The sequence below is a fragment of the Schistocerca piceifrons genome, chromosome 8 (genome assembly GCF_021461385.2).
Source record: "Schistocerca piceifrons isolate TAMUIC-IGC-003096 chromosome 8, iqSchPice1.1, whole genome shotgun sequence".
Lineage (NCBI taxonomy): Eukaryota > Metazoa > Arthropoda > Insecta > Orthoptera > Acrididae > Schistocerca > Schistocerca piceifrons.
Genome location: NC_060145.1, coordinates 462780705 through 462796097, shown reverse-complemented (window position 1 = coordinate 462796097; position 15393 = coordinate 462780705). Strand labels below are relative to the sequence as shown.

Here is a 15393-nt window from a genome sequence, read left to right as displayed (position 1 = left end):
TGTACAAAAATTATTTGTTTTTAAATTATTAATGAAAATTAATGTTTAGCAGCTGTCCTAGTACAACCTAACAACTTCACTTATCTATGTACCCGTCTAACTCACTGAGTCCTAAAGAGTAGTAACTTAAACTGAAAGTGCTCAGTTAAAACACGGCAGGTTATTTATTTTGTAATCAGGTGACATAACTTTTATGTAGTACCAAACGAATGATAATAGGCACGAGGCTGCAGAAAGCGCTTTCAAACCAAAGTGCATCGTCATCCACCCTTTGCCACTGTGCTTCATCGTCTTGCCTAAAAAGGATCTATAGCACAACAGACTACTGATTGATGAAGACCATGCGATGAGGGACAGCACATTATAAGGGCTGTCGAAGAAGTGACACTGTCATGTGGTACACCTCCAAGTCCAGCAAGGAAGATACTTGAGGAGTAACTTGTGTACCCATATCATCTTCAACATGTGCAGGGCCTTACACCTGCCAGTCACCCACCATACATCTTTTGGCAATGGTTTGTCACATACAAACTGCCGACTTTTGTGTCTCTTCAGTTTTGTTGACCAACGTGGCAGTGTTTGGAAAAGACAGAATAACAAATTTCTACAAGTTAGACTTCAACATCAGTTCAACATTACTGTGTGGATTGGAATTGTAGGTGACAGACTGGTAGGGCCACGTGTTCTCCCAGCACATCTTACAGGTGCAGGACTTCACTCAGAACAACGTCCAAGACCTGCTACAAGATGTGCCCTTGAGAATAAGAAGAAATGCCATTCAAGCATGACAGTGCTCCAGCACATTTCAATCTCAATGTTTGAGATCCACTGGCAGGTATATGCCGGACGGATAGGTAATGGAAAATCTTTTCCATGGCCTGCACGTTACCCCCTCAATCCCTTTGAATTATATCTCTGGGGGCACCTTAAATAATTAGGCTATGCAACAGATCACCCGGATGTAGAAACTCTTCATCATCATGTCATGAATACCTCAAAAACCACTCAAAACTGTCAGAGTATTTGAGTGGATGCAATAGTACGCGATTCAGTAAATGCATGTATGTTTAGAAGGAACAGGAGAATATTTTGGGCATCTGTTATTAGTTTGTGTGTTGATAAGCCTCCCCCATGACTCATACTCCTGCAACAGACCAAAGTGCAAGACCTGACTAGTACATCCTCTCATCACCACCCACTCCAGTCCTTCCAGAGGCACTTCCTGCCCCCATCAGATGCAGATCCACCCGTCAAAGCAGCCACGTGATCCACCAACCAACTGAAACCACTTTGCCACATTCTAAGTAGACATGACCACTAACTTGCTGTCTGTCTACACAAATGGCCACTGCTAAACTGTGGCTGAGAGACAATTGGACCATCCAGTTGCAGAGTGTGCTGCCCATGACAATATGGTGGACTTCAAGGACTGCTTCACAGCCTGTGCCATCTGGATTCTTCCGACCAACATCAGCTTTTCTGAACTGAACAGATGGGAACTCTCCCTGCAACACAGCCTTCGTTCCAGAATCCTCCCTGTCCTCAACTTTCACTATAGACCTCCTCACCCATCAGCACAACTGCTTAGTCCTTTTCCTTCCTCCCCTCCCCAAGGCAGCCTCCCAATGCTAAACCAGCCAGCCCACTACTCTGTCTCCATCACATCCCTAAGTGCTCCCACAGGCTGCACTAGCATCATCCCCCCCATCCCTACCCTGCTGTCCCTTCCCCTCCCCACCCTACACTACTTCTGTGTCCTACTACCCACCCTGCAAAAGACCATTGCTTACCTAACAATGAAATGTCACCACCTTGGTCTCATATTTTGAGGAGGAAAAAATTTACTTGCAAGATATAAGATCCAGAAATTGATCCCGTGCAAAATTTTGGTCCATAATTCTGATAGTTCACAGTTATGACTTTCTGAATGTACAGCTTTTAAATTTTTGCATATACCGATTGTCACTCACTCCACCACATTGCAGTCATCTAATACTAGAGCACAAAGTACTGTATAGTGGAATGATAAGCAGAGCCTTCATATTCACGTGACGTTGAACGCAAGGTAAGAAGAGGGGACATGGTCACATCTACCCACTGTGTTTTGAAATCTTACTTCAGAACATGTTATTCCATGCGAAAAGTAATGAATGATACGACTGCATATTATGTCAACCTCATGTACATACATACAAAATATTATTTTATAAATAATCTTATACTGACATTCAGCAGCTATATATATGACTCTGAATAAAAATGAAAAAACGTAAGCAACTGACAAATTATTACGAAATTAAGTTAATGATTTTCGATTTACAATTTAATTTTGTCAATCATGTTGAAGAATAGTGCCTCTCCTGGAAATGTAATACATTTTAACAGTGTCAGTTTTAAAATACAAATAAAATAATACATAACAGCAATGTTAATAATTAAACAGCACCAGGCTATTTCTTTAATGACACATTCATTCATTTCATTCACTTGTGCTGCATTTGTGAATCGCAACATAAAAATGTTCAAGGAAACAGAGTTCAAATGCCAGCTGCAGGTAAGAAACTGCACATTTTCGCACAGTGAAAAAAGCATGTTCCCAATGTCAAAACAGTATTTCACAAACTTCTTACTCACACCTATGTACAGATTTGGCACTCTTGCATTAAAGTTGCTCCAGAGGGGCAGAGCAAGTTACAACCAATGCGGACAAACGTTTAAAAGCTCTAAATTCAGAAAGTCATAACTTTGTACTATCAGAATTATGACCATTTTTTTGAGTGTTTCATTTTTTCTACATCTAATGAAATACTTATGACAGCTAATATGTCCAACACACTTTTTTAAAAGTACACATCTGCTACTCAACAACTCCTCTACATAAGGTGTACAATTAGAATTTTTTTTCACTGGAGAAGGAGAATTATATTGATGATAACAATTTTACACTAAACCACATTACAAAGTATCACGTGCATTTTTTTTTACACATTTTAAAGATATAAAAGTTACAAAAACAAACAACTTATAAGTTGACAAGTGATAGCTGCTCATGTGGGTGGCCTCTCAGGTTATCTCATCTTGATATTTGTCTAAAAACAAAACTCCAAAGTGAAATGATTGCAGTACTGTTACTTACTGAACCTGAAGTTTCCGATATTCCCACAATTGAAGAATACGTGTGTGCGAAACAGGTCCCCCAGGCTGCCTTTGCCCGGCCTGAATGGTAGCGGAGTGTACAAATGCACGGCTGCAGCCCAGTACACCTGCGACACACAAGTGAAAAGTCCCTTCATCACTTTGTGACCATCTTTCTGCTTTTTTAACTTTCAGTTGAGCATCTATAGTACTTATAGTTTAAAAGAAATTCCCAAACCATAAATCAATCAGAATAAGTTAGGAAGATGAAATGGAAAAATAGAAAAACATTAATTTCTACTGAAGCAGCTCTGCTACATCCCTCTGTCACAATAAATAAATAAATAAATAAATAAATAAATAAAATAAAATAAATTTGTATATACAACATTTAGCATTCTACTTTCTGTTGTCAATTTCTAGAACTATTTCCAAAGAAACAGTCATGAATATAACAGCTGCTGTTGCCAATATGATCACACTGACATAATTTCTTGTGTGTACTCATTAGGTTTTGCAGTTTGCTATGATTTTGCCACCAATACATCATGTTTGTTGTGCGAGAAAGAAATTTTGGAAGCTCAGTAGGTAAAAATTTTTTCAGTAACTCACATGGCACTTGCTGCCACTATTTTAAAATTTGTAATCTGGCAGAGAACTAAAGTAGATACAAAAAACAAATCTTGAAGCTTGGCCTTTTCTTTATGTATTACCCTTGAAGATCCATCAATTACATATGTGACAGTGACATTTTAAATAACGGCATAAATGGCTGGTTTTCTAGGCCCAATATTCTTCTAAGTGGCTAGTCTCCAAAGTGTTAACACCCTGAGTTGACCATGTATACTATTTTCTTAACCTTGTAATATCAAGTTATATTTGTTAATAAAAGGTTACAGTTAATGGAGGCATTTTCTGCATTAACATAACAAAATTGTTTCACTCTATAGGACAGTAGCAAATCTTCAGTCCAGTTTGTGTGCCTGTCAACCACTCACTGCCTGAAAACTGAATATCATTCTAAAAGTAAAGAACATATTGAGCTGAGAAAGGTGCAATTCTTCCACCATCTCTGCTGCTGTGTCACAGATATTCCTTGGTGCCCGAATGATGCCAACAGTGAGCAGGAACAGTCATTAACTGTTTCTTTGTGCAATTTTGAAATGCATGACAAAATTTATAATCACACCAAGTGAGAGGTGCATAGAGTATTTGGTTACTGAATGCAAAAAAGTTCACCCTATCAAAATTTGCAGGCATATAACATAAGTTAATGAAACAAGATTAATAAAGCTTCAGTTCAAAAATGGTGAAACATGTTTGTAGGAATTCTGGATGGGTAGGTACCAAGGAATAACACTCACGTTAGTTGTAGAAGAGATTGGCAGTATTTTATTCAAGCACATGTGCAATATGTTAGCACATACCAATGACAAAGAACGAACTGGCTCGTGCCACACTCCAAGGATCTGCACCAACTCAAAGAAAAACATGTTTGTCAAAGATAATTTTACACAACATATCGTGGCTCAGTTGCAAAGCCTCACTAGTCATAAATATGGACTGAAATCCGAAAGTCAATGTATATCTGAAACTTATTCCATTAAACTAACCAGTTTTAGAAAAGAGTAGTGTAAGAACACTTTCATTCCAACATAAAATTATCTTTGGGCATTCGAAGTGATGTGCCTACTCTATTGAATGCAGTCGGGCCACTGCCGCCACAGTTTTAGCTTTGTTGCTCACTGTGGACCTGGAGTCTGAGTGAGCCACTGGTTATGTTGTGTGAACAGAAGTTTGCAGTGCTCTAACACTGTGGCACTGCTATTAAGTGCCGAATGTGATTTCAATGTGGTATTAATTGAATACAAGTGTGACCTATTTTAAACTCATGTGCAACTAGTGAACAATAATCTGAACTCTGAAAAGTTTTTGTAATACGAGCACACAAAAAGGGGGAAAAAAAGAAAGAAAGAAAATGTGTATTCAGCCATGTTGGAACTGAGAGACAGTATTATTTTGGTAATCACAAATGGAATCTCAGTTAACCACCACAGAATATATGGGACTCACAACTTCAATAATAACGGTCTGTCAACAGTCTACCTTTGCTAATAGTAGATAATTAACCATGTAATTTTAATGAAGCACTTTCAGAATATACATAAGTGTGTTTGTTCCTACCCGTGTAAAGTTGACAGACAGTTCATTTACATTTGCCTCAGCAAACTTATAATATACTGGTGAATGCAGAAGAATCCTATGTCATTACACACACACACACACACACACACACACACACACACACACACACACACACAGGCGCGCGCGCACGCGCGGTCCAAAAATAAAGAAGTGAAACTATTTGGCAATACATGAAACATTCCGGAATTATTGGCAAACAATGAGAATGACAGTGTGCAAGTTTCTGGCAGTGTAAAACCGCGAGCAAATTTCGATAGCTTAACGATGAGTGTTAACAAAGAATGTTCTGATTTCACAAGGACTAATTGTGCTGTGCTCAAAGAGGATGCTAATAACATCTACAGGAACAAAGCCAGTGCCTTTATCAGGAAGATGTTTAAAGTGCAGCGGTTCCTGTATTTCACCAATGTCATCGTAACAAAATTGCCACTAAGGTATGACTTACCAGACTGGTCGTGCATTAACAATTAAATTATACTAACTAATTTGAAGCTGAAAAACTTCTGCGACAAGTTTGTGAATGTTAAGGCGATAAACATTACTAACAATGAAAGAACCTGTTTCACATACCACGGAATGCATCTCAACAAATATAGTAAAAGGATGCTATCTTCTAACATAAGCAATGCTCTTGAAGATATCTCTCTTATCAACAAAAGTAGAAATAAGTCTGTTATTGTGCTGGGTGATCCTCCACAGGGAAACTAATAGAGTGGACCAACTCCCATGGAATTTGGTCCGTGAGACACAAAATAATGGTATGCAATTTAGAATTAAAGACCCACTCAGGTGCCACATTCTATGACCAATTAAATGATTCTCTGTTTGATTTAATTTGTAATAATTTCATAATGCATCTTAACATAGGCAGTCTATCAGTAGGAATGATGAACAAATTGTATGAACCAGAAGTATTTCTGGAGAACACATGTTCTGTAAACGTTTTATGTTTAAATGAGCTCTGGCTTAAAAGTGAAAATATAAACTTGATAAACTCACTTTTAGGTTACAATTTAGCAGTGAGTTTATGTAAAAAACTGTTTTGAAGGATCGTGCATTCTAGTGGAAGAATCACTAAGCTTTGAAGTCAGGCAGACTTTTAATTACTTGAAATATGGCATATTAATTATTAGTATATATCATTTCCCTGACTAGTCCTCTACATGTGCATTTTTAGACAAATTTGAAACCTCGCTGTATAGATTGCAGGTAGAAAAGTTATGTAAAAAGGCCATAATTTGTGCTGACTTCAACATAAATGTAAGAGCTGATGACAGGTTTGCAATTTCTCTGAAGGACATGTTATCATAAAATGGCTTAATATTAAACTTTATCGAGTACAATAGAATAACAGCATCTTCTGCAACATGTATAGATAATATAGTTCATGTTAGAATTAGGTATAATCTGACCATTCAGCCCTTTTTATCCCATTGCCAAATTTAGATAAAACTGTAACAGTGAAACGAGTCAGGAACTTCAGCCAAGACAATGTGAATACATTTGTCTAAAGACTAAATGAAACATCCTGGTCTTTCAGAAAGCGGTACTTAGCAAACACAAACTACATTGCTTTTGTATCAGAATTCATGAGTGTTTTCAATGAATGCTTCTCATCCATAACACCACATGACAAAAACTCGGAAAAGAACTCACGGATAACTGAAGGCTTCAGGATCTCCAGTATTAGAAAAAGTAAACTGCACATGCAAGCAAAGAACAACCATGATGCAGAGTTTGTCAGCTATGTAAATAAATACAAAAGAATATTTGGTAGAGTAGAAACACAGGCACGCAATACAAACGGCAAACAGTAAATACATATCAGATGCCACAAATAAATCAAAAGTTGTATGGCAAATTGTCAGGAGTGAAATAGGTGCAGTAAAAAACAAGAAGTTTTAATCACACGTTAGAAATAGATGAGGAAATGGTTACAAATTCTAGACATATTTGCGAAGAATTCAACACATATTTCATAAATTCTCACAAAATTGACGAACTCCCTCCTCTACACATTGTTGTTGTTGTCTTCAGTCCAGAGACTGGTTTGATGCAGTTCTTCATGCTACTCTATCCCGTGCAAGCTTCTTCATCTCTGAATAACTACTGCAACAAACATCTTTCTGAATCTGCTTAGTGTATTCATCTCTTGGTCTCCCTCTACGATTTTTACCCTCCACGCTGCCCTCCAATACTAAATTGGTGATCCCTTGATGCCTCAGAACATGTCCTACCAACCGATCCCTTCTTCTAGTCAAGGTGTGCCACAAATTTCTCTTCTCCCCAATTCTATTCAATATCTCCTCATTAGTTATGTGATCTACCCACCTAATCTTCAGCATTCTTCTGTACCACCACATTTCGAAAGCTTCCATTCTCTTCAATTGTCCAAACTATTTACCATCCACGTTTCACTTTTCACACGCAAGTCCCTATATAATGCAGCAAAGATCAGTAGAATTCAAATTCACTCATGTATCCTGCTATGAGGTGGCTAACACTATAAAATCCCTAAAAAATCTCAAATCATGGGCGATGTGATGAAGTCCCAACAAAAATAATAAAGGCAGGATGTGATAATATTGAACCCCAACTCTGTCACTAAATCAATCATTTGATGAGGGCTGCTTTCCAGGTAGGCTGAAGTACGTGGAAGTTCGAGGAAATTTTCGCCCAGTATCAGTACTAGCAATTATTTCTAAAATATGTGAGCAAGTAGTGAGTAACCAACTAGAAAAATATAACAAAAAACATAACATTTTTCTTAATAATCAGTATGGACTTAGGAAGGGCCAAAGCACTATGCACACTATTAATGAACTAATCACTAAAATAAGCAAATGCCTCGATAACAGGGAGAGTGTATCCGGTATCTTCTGTGACCTCAGTAAGGCATATGACATGGTAAACCATTAGCAGCTGCTCCTCAAATTAGCTTCTTAATGGCTTCCATGAAAAATCTTTAGATTGGTTCAAGTAATATCTCAAAAATAGGAAACATAAGGGGCGAGAAAGCTTGCTCTAGTTGGAAGGAAACACAAGCAGGTGTACCCCAGGGCTCCATACTACGCCTATTACTATTTCTGTATTATATAAATGACATGATAGGTAAGGTAACTTCAGATACTGTTCTGTATGCAGATGACTTAACAGCAGTAGTCTGCTGTAGAAACACTGAAGAATTGGCACAGAAAACAAAACAGACTCTTCAAGAACTAGAAAATTGAATAAATAATTATGCTATGAAACTAAACTTAACAAAAAACACAAATTGTACACTTCAGGACCAAACAAACCGTTGAATATGCTGGGGAGCTGAAAAAGGAAGCTATGACTGGAACAAACAATAGACACTCATACATACTAACACTTCCTTCCATATTTATATATGAAACACTTCTCTTTGAATTAAAAAAATCCATGTCTGTTTGAGGGAAATTCTTTTACACATGCTTATGAAACAAGGAACAAACAAGATTACATGTTACCTCGCCACAGACTAACATTATTTGAAAATACTCCATATCACATGGCTTTGAAGCTTAGCAATAAAATCCATTCCAAGTTGAAGCGCTGTAAGCTAGAATCCACCAGTGCAAACACTGAAAAATATTTAAAAAGCAAATGCTACTACAGCGTGGACGATTTTTTAAACGAGGAAGACAAGTAGGAGATATTACATTTGTCTTTTTTTCCTGTTTTTTCTACATTAAGTTCTATGTGTATGCTTATGTTCCCTTTTAATGGAGGTATGTGTTCTTTTTATATGTGTCCATACTTATAAACTATGTGTCGTGTGAACTACCTATCTAAATATCTATATGTAAACATATATATATATATATATATATATATATATATAAAAAATAGAGGGAAACATTCCACGTGGGAAAAATATATCTAAAAAGAAAGGTGATGAAACTTACCAAACAAAAGCGCTGGCAGGTCGATAGACACACTAACAAACACAAACATACACACAAAATTCTAGCTTTCGCAACCAATGGTTGCCTCGTCAGGAAAGAGGGAAGGAGAAGGAAAGACAAAAGGATATGGGTTATAAGGGAGAGGGTAAGGAGTCATTCCAATCCCGGGAGCGGAAAGACTTACCTTAGGGGGAAAAAAGGACAGGTATACACTCGCACACACACACATATCCATCCACACATACACAGACACAAGCAGACATTTTGTGTCTGTGTCTGTGTCTGTGTATGTGTGGATGGATATGTGTGTGTGTGCGCGAGTGTATACCTGTCCTTTTTTCCCCCCTAAGGTAAGTCTTTCCGCTCCCGGGATTGGAATGACTCCTTACCCTCTCCCTTATAACCCATATCCTTTTGTCTTTCCTTCTCCTTCCCTCTTTCCTGACGAGGCAACCATTGGTTGCGAAAGCTAGAATTTTGTGTGTATGTTTGTGTTTGTTAGTGTGTCTATCGACCTGCCAGCGCTTTTGTTTGGTAAGTTTCATCACCTTTCTTTTTAGATATATTGTAAACATATATATTACTTTTATGGAAGTATGTGGTCTTTGAAGTATACCCATATTTATAAACTACAGAAACCGACATGAAAAATACTTAAAAAGAATGATTTCAAACCACTGTGGAAATTTAAAGAAAAAAGAAGAAATCTAACATGTAATTATCTTTTTACGTTGTAATGTGCTTCTGGGAGCATCCATATGCTTTATTTAAATGTATTTTGTTTTAGGTATACTTATATAGGAATAGAATTATTCATTGATGAGTCAAGAATGTTTCAATCAAATGATTGTATATAACGTGTCGTGTGACAAAGATTCTATTCTATTTACTGCGGACTGGCAGAAATTTCTGTTTTTGTGGAACTTATAACGTAAGTATAAAACATAAGACAGAAGTGCATATTAGTGTTCATAATGGAGCACAGTACAGTACAACTTTAAGTGAGGAGAGATACACAGCCTGACATTACATTTGGTGCACTCAAATGAGTTGTCCTTCCTCCCAGCCTTCCCTGTTAAATTTTTTTCCTTTTCACTGACCTTTTTTCATTCCTTCTGGAATGGTGACATGATTAGGGAAGTGTTTTTTTGAGAGTCAAGCTACTTTTCCAGAGCCCCAAGAAAAGCTCTACAACACCAATCTTTTATATATTATCTGTATGAAATTTGTTGTTGTTAATTTCTTCTTTGTTATAATTGTGCAGTATGCAGGCTTTTGATACTGCCATTACAACTCAGTATAAAGCCAGTTTCCTCCATCACTTCACTGTTTTCGGTCCAGAGCACCACATGACAGTTGTTGGTCAAATAGGTCCACCCCAGCATTGTGTTGATTATAATCAAGAATTGCTGCAAGTTTAATTTTTTCTGTTGATTTTTTGTTGTGATACTCTGCATTGTTGCTGTGTGTCTCATTCTGGTCATCCAATCATCATCTTATCCTTCCAGTGCACAGCAAGCGCGTTCTCTTTGAAGCGGAAAACTTATTCCCCTTTTCTTAGCTTTGCCTCCTTTAGTGTTTTTGGCAGTCCTTTCCCGTTCTTCATTACTGTCCCGACAATACCAGTATTCTCAACTGTACACTCCTGTACAAACAGTCGACATACACAGGGTGCCTTTTACCCAGCACCTTGCTGGTCAAACTCATCACAACACTAGAAGCACTGTTATCTTGTTGTTCATCTTGTCCATGGTATGCTTCAAAATTCCATATAAAATCTGTTCTGGATTCAGCCAAGATATACAGCTTCAATAGCTTCATACCATACTTATTTGGTTTACTGGTCACATAAACCTTGTAGCCTATCCTTCCCCTGAAGGGACAAATTCCTTCACTGACTGTTACAGCTCCTTCTGGATACATACTTTGAAATTTTTCTCTTATTGAAATGAGGAGAGGTCTAACTATATAAAGGACATCAATATCCTTTTTCACCTTTCTTCTTTGCTTGTTTGTTGTCACTCCGATGAAACATGGATAATATATGTATAAATCTCTCCCTTGAAACAACAGTGGGGTAAAAATTACAGCTGACAACAGGATTAGTGCTCCAGTGATTCTTCATGTCTCATCTCTCACTTATTGTCATATGCAGAAAAATAGCAACATTTTTTTCATTTCTGATTTTGTCACCGTTTTCCATTGTTTGAACCTTGAATTAGGCAGAAGCTTATTGTCAGACCTCAACTTTGCAAGTTTTTGCCTGGCATAACAATTTGTTTGTTCCTTCATAGGTGTTATTAGAGCACTGTCAAAGAAAAGAATACATCTAAACAATGTACTCAGCATCTCCACTATATGATGAGTAGCAACTTTCCTTCTCATAATAGAATACATCTAAAGGTTCATGAAGTGCTCCATTATGTGTCACTTCACGAGGGCCATTGTATATAGCTACATAAGGAATTTCGTCTGCATCGGTCAGTCCAGTCACCATCAAAGACACCTTCACACCTCTTTCCATTCTGAACAGGTTTCCTGGTACATCTGCAGGAGAATAATTGATAACTACAAAATCTGTTGATTTGTTTGAAGTCGATAAATGTATGCAGCAACTCAACTTCAAACAAATCTTGACTTACTACTATTTCCAGATGACGTATAATCTGAATCGTCATCAAATACTCCATTTTCGTCATCTGCAGACTCATCAAGGACTTTGTAAATCATTTGCTCCCAATGTTTCTCTTCTACATTACACATTTTGAACACAAAATCTACACAACAACACACGAAACAGAGAGAACTCAAACTTCAGGTAAAGCCTACGAAGTAAACAGCAATAACATAGGTTTCAGTAAGGAAGAAGTTTTCCAGTGAAGCCACTACTGCCATCTATCGGTCACAGCAGAGGCTACAATGTCTGTAGACCACAAACACTTAGCGGGAGTCATAAATATACTTCCCATGCCACGGATAATAATTGTAACTGACACAACGTAATATTACGCTTGCTGCACTTTCGCATTGCCACCAAGTGCCATAACATTATGTTAGCTGCACACTACGTGTTACAGCAACAAACTGCTGTTTCACCATACTGTCTCTCATCCGTGATATAAACATACAAACTGTCAGTAGATGTCCATACAATTGTGTTCTGGATGGAAGTTGGCATCCCGATCAACAGACAACCATGCCAATGAAGAAGTCACCAGCCACCTATCAAATGGGATAGTGTTCGCTGGGTAGTCCCATATGCACAACTGCAGTGTACACAGTAACATACAGTGCAGTACAGTGCAGAGAAGATGCCTAACAACACTCTGCAATGGAGCGCCACCGGAAAAATGGAAACAGAACAGTCACAAAATTATGTGGCCCGATGGATTAATGTGAATCATTCTGTTGTTTCCCGGATGTGGTGACAGTTTACAGAGACCAAAACTGTATCCCGAGACCAGGGCAGGGCTGACCACAGGTGACACCATAAAAAGGCGTCTTTATTTGACTGTAAGGGCACTATGGTACCACCTTAGTACTACACAGCAACTAGCATCAACTGGACGTGTTGTACTGAGGCAAACTGTGTACAGAAGGCTTCAGCAGAATGGCTTTTATTGTCAGAGACCTGTGGTGTGTGTACCTCTGACGAGCCTTCACAAGAGGAAACATCTAGAGAGGAGTCGTCAACATGCAACCTGTATGTTGAAACAGTGAGCCAATGATCTTTTTCACAGATGAGTCCTGATTTGGTCTGGAGAGTGATTCTCGACAGATTCGAATCTGGAGAGGATGGGGAACACAATTTAGGAAGCCGAACATTGTGGGAAGATACTTGTACTGAGGAGAATCCTTAAGGCTACGTGCAAATTGAGATGCGTATAGCACGTGTGGTGCGACGCACCACAGTGCATGTTCTTTTAACTTCACAGGTTCAAATGGGACCACGCAAATTGATTGGGACGAGAGACACGCCTGCGCAGGGTCGCATGGCGTTGTGGCTGTGGCACAGTTTCTCATGCCGCGTGCCACATGAGCACTGCGGGAGGGGTGAGGAGGGGAGCGGGATGATAATCCTGCCATATGCTCACTTCGGCATGGCACGTATGGGCAGTGGAAGTATTGCCCGTCTGAAAAATATAGCCTTATGGTATACTGAATTTCATTATCACTGAGTACTGTTTCGTTTTTCGCCATTTAAGTGCTCCACCTATTTTAGTTAGAACATAGTAGTTTTCAGTTACAAATATCTGTACAGTTCTTTTGTTTTGTTTCTTCTTTCGTCAAGAACAACGCTCAGTTCAGTATTTGGTGGGCCATTAGCCACTGGCATTATATCTTCTGCCTCCACAATGTTTTCAGATCGTAAGAAGGGACAGACAATTCATCGTGAGGGCAGTGAATAAGGAACTGAGGAATATTATAAAATTGTGATTTAGGAGTAGGAGCAAAGCAGGAAAGTAAAACAAGGTTATCTACTTGCTGCCTGTTATGCTGACATATCTCTACAATCCATTGCAAAAAGTTGAAAATGCGTAATTTCCACAGATATGACCTGTTTGTGCTTCTGGTAAAAAGTGTCCAATGAAGTACATAAGTTTCACTATCTTTACTTGGATATGGATGTAATAAGAGACATTATACTATTTACATGTGGACATCACATTTTACTGCAAGATAGAAACAGCCGAAAAGCAATCACAAATAGCAATGTTTTAATTGGCTCACCACAATGAGAAAAAGCATTTCAATTGTTGTGTGCACATTACCAGCACTAATAAACTAATTATACAAATGAAAAAAATGGTCAGTATTATCACAAAAGTAGGAATATCCTAAAAGGGTGTGGTGATTAGATATATTTAATTTATTGAAATGTCCTGCTGACAAAGGCAGATCTGCTTTCATGACTGTTTTCAAACTCCAGCTCACATGGCACACATGGTTAGCTTCTGCATTCCTGTCACTCGCATTATCCTCCACTGCTGACAATACACCGAGCATTGTGTTGTGCGATAGATCAATTGTTTATTTTTCTCAGTAATAACTATTTTATTCGCAATCACACACTGTCAGTTTGGCAAGCCATAGGTGAGTAGCCAGCATCCGGCATGTGCCTATAATTCCGCATGAAGGAATACTGCTCAGATCAAGAGAAGGGATAAAATCCTTTGGTAAGTTTCCATTATGGTCGTTCAATGTTAAAAATATGATGGGTTACAGAGATTCAACCAAAATTCCAACAGAATTGGCAGTTCATTTTTGTGCAAGTTGTTAACCTTTTCTCATTTGAAGAAGCATCCCCATTTATGAGTAACGACCACATTTCTCTTGTTGACACATTTAATTGTACTTCCATTGTCAAAACACAGTGTGTGTGTGTGTGTGTGTGTGTGTGTGTGTGTGTTTCATTGTTCAGAATGCCATCTACAGCACTGACTTTCATCTACATTTTCCAAAACTTGCATAACTGCACAACTGAAAAATTTTCGTTAGCAACAGACACATGGTGTGACCTAAAATTTCAATATTTAATGCAGAAGGACACCTACAGCGTTACCACTTCAACATTTTTTGTCGCTCTTTCATAGCTATTGCTTAAAATAATAATAATAATAATAATAATAATAATAATAATAATAATGTCTGACAACTCACATCAGCACCAAGGGCATTCCCATCAGAGTGAGGACCGGCTCCTCTAAGCTCAAACCCTCTTAAATTGAGTGGTCCACCGAGGAAAAACCGGTCACAGATGTTCACTTGCTTATCTCCAGCTAAGTGTGTCAGCAGTCCACCTTGAACTCCACCCTGAATAACCTAACAACACAAAACAAGAGGATGGTCATTATCTTTTTACTTAACACATCCATTATTTATAGAACTGAAAAATTTAATAATTACTAAATTTAATGAGAAAAAATCTGAATATTAAATATAATACTGCAGAAATTAAGTCCTACACATTTATATCCAATTAAACCTATTTTTGTATTATGATTATGCTATAATTCACCATCTTTATACTGTAATTGAACTTGTTGACAAAGCCCATTGTATGAGAAAATACTTAACGGCTAATAAAGATTCTTAATTCAACTTTTAAAATTGTTTTAAAAAC

The 15393-nt window shown here is 37.9% G+C and overlaps 1 protein-coding gene across 1 annotated transcript in view; it reads right to left on the bottom strand.

The window, feature by feature from the left end:
• LOC124711309 (sorting and assembly machinery component 50 homolog B) overlaps nt 1-15393 on the bottom strand; it is a 111146-nt gene that overhangs the window by 1286 nt on the left and 94467 nt on the right. The window contains exons 8-9 of the mRNA XM_047241325.1: nt 14931-15092; nt 3137-3263 (exon numbers count right to left, since the gene is read on the bottom strand). Of these exons, the coding sequence (XP_047097281.1) occupies nt 3137-3263; nt 14931-15092 (289 nt within the window). The remainder of the gene's footprint in view (nt 1-3136; nt 3264-14930; nt 15093-15393) is intronic.